This window comes from Terrapene carolina, unplaced genomic scaffold, assembly GCF_002925995.2.
Source record: "Terrapene carolina triunguis isolate 2854851 unplaced genomic scaffold, T_m_triunguis-2.0 Scaffold33715, whole genome shotgun sequence".
Lineage (NCBI taxonomy): Eukaryota > Metazoa > Chordata > Testudines > Emydidae > Terrapene > Terrapene triunguis.
In genome coordinates, this window is record NW_020698066.1 from 719770 (window position 1) to 730450 (window position 10681).

The window sequence follows — 10681 nt, forward strand, 5'->3', positions numbered from 1 at the left end:
CAGCTCAGAAATCTAGCCTGGAAATTGTTTTTAGATGTTTTCTTCTAATTATGCATGCCCTTTTTAGTAATTCCCTCAACTTTATATTTCCAGGCATAACAATTATTGAAATCTATACAGAATCACAAAATGTATTATTGAATTAAGGTTGTATCTTCCACAAGAATCAGGGTACAAGAAGGTACAATATTAAGCACAAGCACCCTTAATACTATTTAATAGAAATAATGTGACTATCTTCAAGTGCTAAATTCAACAAGCTGTAATGGAAATCAATATCAGACCTGTAAAAACTTTCATTAGCTGTGTTCCCAAATTTGCAAGTTAAATTTGATTAAAAGGCAGCATCACAACAGGGTTTTAAGGTTATGCAGCAACCTCCTGGATGAACTGCTAGACCAGGGGTCTCAAACACGCAGGCCGCACCAAGCTCCCTGTGCACCCCCCCCCCGCCCTTCTGCCTACCCCATGGCGCCGCAAGCCCCGCGCCGCTCCCTGAAGCGGCTGGAACTATGTCCCTGCAGCCCCAGGCAGGGCGGGAGGGGAGTAGAGGGCTCCGTGCTCTTCTTCCAGGCACCGCCCCCCACAGCTCCCATTGGCCGGGAACGGGGAACCGCGGCCAATGGGGACTTTGGGGGAGGTACCTGGAGGAGCAGCAAGAGCAGCACATGGCACCGTTTCCGCCCCCCCGGGACTCCGGCTGTTTCCTGGAGCGGAGCGGAGCAGAGCAGAGCCAGGGGCCACGGAGCCTGCACTTGCCACGGTGCACAGCGCTGCCACCCCAGAGCCGCTCTAGGTAGGCGGCGCCGGGCCGGAGCCCGCACCCTGCCTGCACCCCAACTCCCTGTCCAGAGCCCCCTGCCACATCCCACACACCCCTCCTGCACCCCAACCCCCTGTCCTGAGCCTCCTGCCACACCCTGCATCCCAACCCCCTCCTGCACCCCACACCCCAACTCCCTGCCCTGATCCCCCTGCCGCACCCTGCACACCTCCTGCACTCCCTGCCCTGAGCCCCCTGCCGCACCCTGCACACCTCCTGCACCTCAACCCCCTGCCCTGAGGCCTCGCCACACCCTGCACCCCTCCCCCCTGCCACACCCCTCACCGCTCCTGCACCCCCTGGGGACAGGGAGGGGGCAGAGTTGGGGTGAGGACTCCACCTGGAAGTCACCAGGTACCCATAGTAGATTTTAGATCACAGTGAGTTACACTGCTGCTTCTATGCCAACTTCAGTTTCTGAGCTAAAGAACAGATAAGGCCAAAAGAGAGAATTATGGTCTAGCCTTACCTTCTGCATAATTCAGGCCACAGAACCTCACCCAGTATTTCTGCACCAAGCTCATAATTTCGTTTGATCTAGAGTGTATCTAACACCATGCTAGAAGTTGTGTACAAGTTCTGCTATTTAGGGTTAAGTGTTTTGGTTAACTTATCTCTAGATGGGGAGTTTAATTCTTGCATTGGAAAGGCAACTACCACCATTCGGCCAACTAACCAAGAAATGTGGGATAACAGAAAACTAACGTGAACACCAAGATATAGGGGTTTACCAGATGTGCGTTTTGAGCACACTGCTGTATGATGGGAAGACTTGGGTCTCCTAGAGCAGTCATGAGACAAGGCTAAACACCTCCTACATCTACTATCTTCACCGTGTTCTAACTGTGAAGTGGGAAACCCAAGTTCCTGAAATCAAAATAGTTGGAAAAGAAAACTGTCAAGTCATTAGCTCTTTAGATGACCCATGAGAATGCCTTGCCAGTAACACTAAGGAGAGAACTTTCTCTGTAGTTGTTGCAATTACTTCAACTACCTTTATTTTTAGACATTATGATGTTGGCATTCTTCATGTTCCATGGTACCACTCCTTCCCTCCAGCAGGCAAGCAAGTCATTGTGCATATAGCGCTGCTTCAGAAACAGTGGTTTCATGTAAATAAAGTTTGTGATACTGTTCTATCCAAAGTTCCATCTCCTTGCTCCTGTCAATGATGATGTCTGCATTAAGAGATTCCAATGAAGCAGTCTTCTTGCTTTCTTGATTCCATCATATATACTTCTTAGATCACCATTCTCAAAGAACATTTGTATCTTCTCGCACAGACCAAGCCAGTCTGAGTGAGAACATTGCCTTGCTGTTTGTTGCAATGCGCTCTTGGCCATTCTGAGGTTAGCACATCTCAGGAGAGGGGTTCATGTTGTGGTGGAGATATGCTGCGAGCTTTGCTTTAATAACTGGAAGCATTCCTCCAGAGTATGGGGCAAACCAGACTTTATTGGCAGTACAGTCTTTTCCAAAAGCTAAGGTTGCAGATACATAGATTTTTTTTAAATTCAGTGTTCCATGCTGCATCAGCATTCAGGGAAATACAATCAATTACATAGTTTCCCTGAAAAGTAAAGTAAATTGGAGACACGACCTTTGGTCTTTTGTGTATTGATATTAATGCAAGGGCAACAGCTTTGTCTGGTACAATGGAGTTTCCTTAATGAAAGTTTTATTTACAGAATACAAGCGGATGGTCTGTGTCACAGTCTGCACTATGAAAACTGCAAGCATGGAGAACATCCAGGTGTTTTCGGTGGGTGGCAATTAAATCCAATTGGTGCTAGTGTCCAGATGTGGGATATCTCAACAAGACCTTCCAGTAGTGACCACCTTGGAAATAGGTGTTGGTAATAAACAACCCTCAAAGGCTAAAGAGCTCCAGTAGTCTTTGCGCACTGTTGTTCAGTTTCGCCCCCTCTATGGTGGCCAAGGCATAGCAGCCACATCTCGTGATCTGAGCCTTCTCTAGTCCTGAAGTCTCCCAGTAGATAGTGTCCCTCACCTGTGGTAGCTTGCTGATGATACTGTTGAGTTGCTGATAAAACAAATCCTTTAATTCAGAGGTGGATGAAAGTGTTGGAGCACATGTGCTAATGATGTTGTCTCTCTTTAAAAAGAGTTCCCTAGCCTTTTTATACATGCTAAGAAAACTTTTCAAACACAAACTGAAGTTAAAATCTCTGCAGTCATATCTTCCTATTTCTGCAGAGACTGTGCCAAAGCTACTGCTGCTGCTGCTACTAGCCATAGTGGGTGAGGCAAGATCTTTTATTAGACCAACAGCTGTTGGGGAAATTGACACGCTTTCCAGCTTACACAGTTCAAGTTTTCCTTCAGCCCAGACCTGAAGGAGAGCTCTGTGCAAGTTCAAGTTTATCTCTCTGACCAACCGAAGCTGGTCGAATAAAAGGTACCCACCTTGTCTCTCTAACATCCTGGGACCAAGAGGGTTACAACAATGCTGCAAACAATAGTGGTAGATGACTGTTACTACTAGAAAGAGGGGAGATTGCCAGCTGCCTCTTCAGCTTGAGCAGCTACTGCTATTCTGAGTACGACGCATGGGAAGAGGGGAGGCTCACCATGTGGTCTGCTGGATGGCTGATGACAGAGGCCAATACACCTAACCTTCTGCTTGGGAGACTGATCTTGGCAAGGCCACCCCAGTACAAGAGACCTCCAACAACATAGCAGGGAGCTTCTCACAGGTCTTCAGCCTGCCAGGACATCACTGCTCCTTAGCCTACTGCTCTTCTTTTGGAAAATTGGGCCTGGGACAGGAGGACTGAAATCTCAGCTTCATGACATCTCAGTAGAGGGTAGTATGTGCATAAGGCCTCGTTCCATTGCAGCAACAGACTCTGTGGGGTGAGCATAAATTCATTTTTGGGGAGGGCACTGTCTAGCATTATTTGGGGGGAAAGAAGGATTAATGTATTTAGTAATGGACGTGGGGCCTTTGGGAAGACACAGGGTTAGCCAGCACAAGAGGAAGGTCTTCAATCATAAAGTTGATGAGGATGTATCTTACCAGCAGGAGTCCAGGAAGAAGCAGGGCACAGCACAGGACACAAGTAAATGTCAGCTTTTTGACTAGACGTAGGGTTTTTCTACACTACCCGACGTATCGGTACAAGAACAAGAAGCGCAAGCAGAGTCGACAGGAGAGCGTCAGCTGTCAACATGCTGCAGTAAGTAGATGTAAGTAAGTCAACTTCAGCTACGCTACTCATGGAGCTGAAGTTGCGTATCTTATATCAACCCCGCGCAGTACTGTAGACAAGCCCTTAAACTATTGCAGAAATATTTCAAGCAATGATGGTGATTAGAATCAAATAAAAAAATCTAGAAAGCAATTCAATAACTTTTTATTTTATGTCATGCCCCGCCCAATGCACTAGGGCAACCAGGGACAGCTGCCAGTGAGCCTGGTGCCTGGCCCAGCGAGTGGGGTTGGGGGCAGTACAGCCATGCCGGAGGAGCTGCCGGCTTGGGACGCTGGCTCCTGGCAGTGGTGGCCTGATAGGCTGCTGCTTTCGCCACTGTGGTTCCCAGTAGAGCCTGCAGCGCCACACATAGAAAATTTTTATCTGCAGATATAAATTTTCTATATCTGTGCAGGGCTCTACCTATCCTCCATGAACTTATCTAGTTCTTTTTTGAATTCTGTTATAGTTTTGGCCTTCATAACATCCCCTGGCAACAAGTTAAACAGGTTGACTGTACGTTGTGTGAAGTACTTCCTTTTGTATGTTTTAAACCTGCTGCCTATTAATTTCATTGAGTGAGCCCTAGTTCCTGTGTTATGTGAAGGAGTAAACAACATTTCCTTATTCACTTTCTCTGCACCAGTCAAGGATTTATAGACCTCTATCATATCACCTCTTAGTCCAAGATGAAAAGTCCGAGTCTTTTAATCTCTCCTCATATGGAAGCCATTCCATACCCCTAATCATTTTTGTTGCTCTTCTCTGTACCTTTTCCAATTCTAATGCATCTTTTTTGATATGGGGAGACCAGATCTGCATGCAATATTCAAGATGTGGGCGTACCATGGATTTATACAGTGGCATTATGATATTTCTGTTTTATCTATCCCTTTCCTAATGGTTCCTAACATTGTTAGTTTTGACTGTCGCTGCACGTTGAGTAGATGTTTTCCGAGAACTAGCCACAGTGACTCCAAGTTCTCTTTCTTGAGTGGTAACAGCTAATTTATACCCCATAATTTTGTACAGAGTTGGGATTATATTTTATATGTGCATTACTTTGCCTTTATCCACTCTAAATTTCATCTGCACCCAATTTTGTGTGATCCCTTTGTAACTTTTCGCAGTCTGCTTTGGACTCAACTATCTCAAGTAATTTTGTATCATCTGCAAATTTTCCACCTTACGCTTTACCCCTTTTTCCACATCATTTATGAATATGTTATACAGCACTGGTCCCAGTACAGACTCCTGGGGAATACCACAATTTACCTCTCCATTCGAAAACTGTCCATTTATTCCTACCCTTTGTTTCCTATCTTTTAGCCAGCTATCGATACATGGGAGGACCTTCCCTCTTATCTGATGACTGCTTATCCTATGACATGCTACAGAAAACTTAAATACCCAGCATTTGCTGTCTCACTCTGAAGCAAGCAACAACTATATACGGCCTTAAAGGATTATTCTCATCTACTATCCCATAGTAAGCATTTCCTTTTCATTAAAAGTATTAAGACTGTTTTGTTTTTTATCAACATTATAAGTAAAATGTTACCAAGTAGATTTGGTGCCTGGGGTGATAAAATACATAAATTTTCAAGCTGTTATAATAAAATTAGGTTTTTACACAGTGCTTAAAATGATTTCTGGTTCATTCTGTTTCTCCCTTACTCAGTTTGCAGATTCTTAAGATGTATTTCATGACAAGTCTTATAAGGCTGCACATGGAATATAACAGAAAATATATCACAGCCTCAAGAACAGTTTCATACACACAGAAAAGTCTCTTGTAAATTAAAGCTGAAATAATCTAACAGATTCTGGAATGCAAGAGAGGACGTTTATTCAAGGAAGAGCTTCATATTTAATAAGAAAGGTTGGATATTTTAATTAGTCCTCTGTTATTCTTCACTCTCTCCATTCTCCGTGGCAACAACAAAATAATTCCTAACCAGAAATTGTTTCCTAACTATATTTTGAAGTTGTTAGCTCCACATTAACAAATATTGAATTATTAGGGGAGGAAAAGCTACATTCATGCAGGATATGACTTAGGCTAAGATTTTAAAAAAATGGCTAGTAATTTTGAAAGCCTCAATTTTCTGAGAACATACTCTCTGAAAAATCAGGCCCCTTTCATGAGTCTCAAGTTGGTTACAGAAAAATTGAGGCACCTAGAATCACTAGTTGCTTCTGCACACCTTAGCCTTAACTTGGATGGTATATTAGAAATCTATAGTCTTCATTAAGGATATACTCATTCATAAGCCTAATTTTTTTTAGTAAAAAAAGGGAAGCACCAGAGAAGGGTATAGAGAGGGAGAAGTGGGACACAGCCCCTCCCCCCAACAGAGGGAGCAAAGCCAGCAGCGCCGCCTGGCCCGCGCCGGAGCAGGCCGCGGCCGCACCGCCTAGCCCGCCGGAGCAGGCCGAGACGCATCCTCCCCAGATAAGGTGGGAAGGGATGGGATAGGGAGAGTGTGTGGGTCCCAGGCGAGGAGTGGGGCCATGTGGGGGGTGGTCACAGGAGTTACTCCCCTGACCCCCAGCATCTCCCCCCAGAAAAATTTCCCCACCAGTTGCTGTCCCGGCCCATCAGGGTAAGTCGCTGGTGCGCCGGGACACTTTGTTTACTTAGGTTTACCTCCGTGCCTGTGGACGCAAGGTAAACAAATCATCTCGGCCCGCCAGCGGCTTATCCTGATGGCCCGGGAGCCAAAGTTTGCTGACCCTTGAACTATAGGGTCGGCTTATGAACGGGTCATAAAATTTTTCCATTTTTACTTATCCATCTTGGGGGGATTGGCTTATAAACGAACCGGCTTATGATCGAGTATATACATGGTACTCCTACAGCAGTGTTTCCCAAACTTGGGACACCGCTTGTGTAGGGAAAGGCCCTGGTGGGCCGGGACGGTTTGTGTACCTGCCGCGTCCGCAGGTCCGGCCGATCGCGGCTCCCACTGGCCACGGTTCGCCGCTCTAGGCCAGAGGGATGTACTGGCCGCCACTTCCAGCAGCTCCCATTGGCCTGGAGTGGCAAACCGCGGCCAGTGGGAGCCGCGATTGGCCGGACCTGCGGACGCGGCAGGTACACAAACCGGCCCAGCCCGGCAGGGGCTTTCCCTGCACAAGCAGCGTCCCAAGTTTGGGAAACACTGTCCGAGAGGAACATTGTTCTTCTATGCAGCACTGTTCACAGCCAAAGATCAAATAAGAGTCCCAACATCTGTTAACTGCTGAGATTCTTCAGTACAATGATTGTGGTTAGAAGAAGAGGTAGGAATTAATTTGAGGGATGAGGTTAACTGTCTTGCCTCCTTTTCAAAGCACTATTTTTGTGGCATTTCTCCATACATGTATTCTTCTATTTTTTGTCTTCATGTACCACTCCTTTAAAAATACTTCAATCATTTTTGCAAGCCATGGAATGTGGTGGAAAAAATAGAAATGCATGTTTATGTAATCTCTGGATTTTGTTTTAATCACATCTTCATAAAGTAGGTGTTAAATTACACTAGAGCCCTACACTGTTTCAAAGACAGACACTTCTTAAAAAATGCTGCTTAATTTGCTTCATTTCTCCAGAACATACACCTCTGTTCTTATGAATTTCCAGGTATCCTTAGACTTCTACAATAACCTCTTTGGTTGTGAAACAGTTCAACCACCTTCAATGAAGGTATTTTAAAAAAAAAAAAATCATTTCAGCATTTCATCTCTCTCAAAACTCCCAGAAATATCAACATTGATGATAGCTGCAAAGAATGTGTACTATGGTTAATCTGAAAAGAAAAGGTCATCACCTGCACTCACTACAATGCAACACTGTTGCCTAGGAAATTGAATTAGTTATCTTTTACCCTATGGTATACCTCCATACAAAGATTACTAATGTGCAATTCAGGTCATATTAAAATGCCTGTGTTGTAACTACTGTACTTACTGACCTTGGCTAAACCTAATTTATGGGATATAGGTAGCTCATAAAGCTATATAGGTAACCAGGTATTTGTTTTGCTTTCACTCCTCAACAAAACCCTTGTTTATTCTTAAGTGAGCAAATGCCTTAAATGACAGTTATTCCCCTTGCCCCACCCTTAAAGAGCTACATTCCAATGTAACTGCACAGGCCCATGTTTTGACATGTTATGCTTAGGTAATGTGTTAGCTCAGTTATTACTGGGAGTGTAAGTATCATGCATAGGAACATTCCAATCTTTCAAAAAGACAAGACATGAAGTGAGAAAATGAAGGATTTTGGGGGGAGGGAGAGTGGGGGGGGCATGCGACAAACCCTTCAATTTCTTATTAAAGAAAATAATATATACCAAAAAAGCAGACTGAAATTTCCAGTTGGGGTAAGGTGGATTTAAAAAATACCCAACATCATTATATAAAAAAAGTAGCAATTTAATCTCAGAATAATGGGACTGAATGGTGCTTAATATAATAAGTGATCATACTTGAGTACATTCAAACTGTGACACTTTTTTCGAGTAAGAATGGCAAACCACAAAGACTACTTCCTGGAGTATATAAATGAAGAAAAAGGAGAGGGGGAAGTTAATGGTTTGCATCAGCATTTTCAATTTTCAAAGTAATATTTAAGAGTTGATTGGAAAAGCACTCTCCATCTCTAATCTGTATGTATGATGAGATCCAGCAAAGTCAGATTAAAAGAGGCATATTAGAGAATATATACATTTGCTAAGAAAAAGATTCAGCCATCTTGTCTTCTATTTGGCGATCTTATGCTCCCCTCTCTCCCTTAACATTCTCCTGTCTAGTAATAGGAGCTCTCCCTCACCCCCGCCCATATCACACTACCAGCCTGAAGTGTAAATCTGCAATACACAACTGGCCACCACCCCACATCATTAACTATGACCATATTAGGCAGTTCCATATCTGTTAAAATGTTACAGCTTTAGTTTGCAAAGAATCATAATTTTGATTCTTTGCCACTGCTTGACCATGGGAGCTTTGGGTTCAGCACAAAGTTTATAGGATAATTTCCTAGTCCTACACCCTCTCAAGTAAGCAGTACTGCTATTCATTGAGCCAAGATATGGATTGGAAATATTTTCTTCTAGAACCCAGACTGTTTAAACACAGTATGGCACACCCAAGAGAGCGTTATTTGACTAGTTCAGGCTTAGTTATACACAAGTGTGCAAGAAGTTTTTAACACTGAATATACAGTGCAACAACATAGTGTTTTACAGAGAGATGGCTGAAAAGAGAAACTACTAGGGTAATGTAATCCATATCTCTTTCCTTCTACATTAACCACCACAGAAGTGATTTTGCACATGGATGGACTGGAGAAAAAACTGGCTCTTAGTTAAACTTATTTCTCATCAACCTGGCATATAAACAGTGAATACACATAAAAAGCAAAAGTTCCGTCCTCCCCTGGCATTCCCATGGTTCCCCCAGAGCAGATGTCACATGGCAATTTAAGGCCTGGTCTACACAAAGTAGAAGCAGTTTAACTGAAGCTGCAATTTTAAGTGGAATTAAACTGGTGAAAGTTGAGTTTAGACAAGCTCAACTTGGATAAAATGCACCACAGGGGGGCTGGGGAAACTTGCTGGTTTATCAGCATCTACTTATGCAGTTTGCACGGAGCAGATACGCAGGGTTCACAGCTTAGGGTAGAATGGCATTGTTTTTATTTCAACATCAACATAGTAAAATATTTAAATTGTAAGCTCTTCTGAGCAAAGACTTGACTTATATATCTGTTCAACTGTGTACACCAAGAGTACTATATTTTATTAAAGCCCAGGTTTAATCCTGAGATGATGGAAAGCAAGACCTTCTCCAATGAAGATGTATTGCAGAACTCCAGAACACTCCCTAAACATAAGACAAATATATCTGTGACATCTTTCAGGACAAGTTGCAAGACTTAGTAGTTTCTTACATTAAGCATGTTTGTGGTCTTATTGTTTGATGGAAGGTGTTCGTGCTCTAGGATTTAGAAAGCTGCCTTATTTTTATCACGTTTTCAATTATATTTAATTATATTTTAAATCTCCCAGATGCCTGTACTTATAGGCAAATACAAATTAATATTTATACTATTTACTGCTCTGCATTATCAAAATCGGCACCGAGCTCAAAGTCTTAGCGCAACACTTGAGCGCCTCACCTTCTGGCCCAGAGGTGAGAGCTACCAAGTAAGCTAAACTGACATACAATGTAAATCAGGGTTTAAAAAAAGGATTAAAGCTCTGGCAGGACCCTTATGGAGTAATATGCTGCTCACTGCCATTGATTTTGCTTGAAAAGTGATTTAATAAAAAAAGGTTTTCTGCATAGATGGAAGTAAAAATAATACAAGGCAAGTAATCTAACAAATTATTAATAATTTTATGAACTCTCCATGAAATTATCTTCCTTCACTATGTTTCTGCTAAAATGACCAGTAGAGAAATGGTTCTGATATTTAAATACAGTATCAACGTTAACTAAGTTTCAAAGTCAGAAACCCAATGAGTCGAACAGGGTAGTCAGTTCAGACCTCTCAGAATTTTACAGACTTAGGCAGATGTCACTGCACCCATTTGCAATCAATAAATGTTTGGAATTTGTTAAGGGTTTTTTGCTTTTGGTTTTTTTTTGGGGG

The 10681-nt window shown here is 43.2% G+C and overlaps 1 protein-coding gene across 1 annotated transcript in view; it reads right to left on the bottom strand.

Annotated features, from left to right (window-relative positions):
- Nucleotides 1-10681, bottom strand: part of LOC113409490 (CLIP-associating protein 2-like) — a 271704-nt gene that overhangs the window by 246364 nt on the left and 14659 nt on the right. Inside the window, exon 3 of the mRNA XM_029914215.1 lies at nt 2835-3115. Within this exon, the coding sequence (XP_029770075.1) occupies nt 2835-3115 (281 nt within the window). The remainder of the gene's footprint in view (nt 1-2834; nt 3116-10681) is intronic.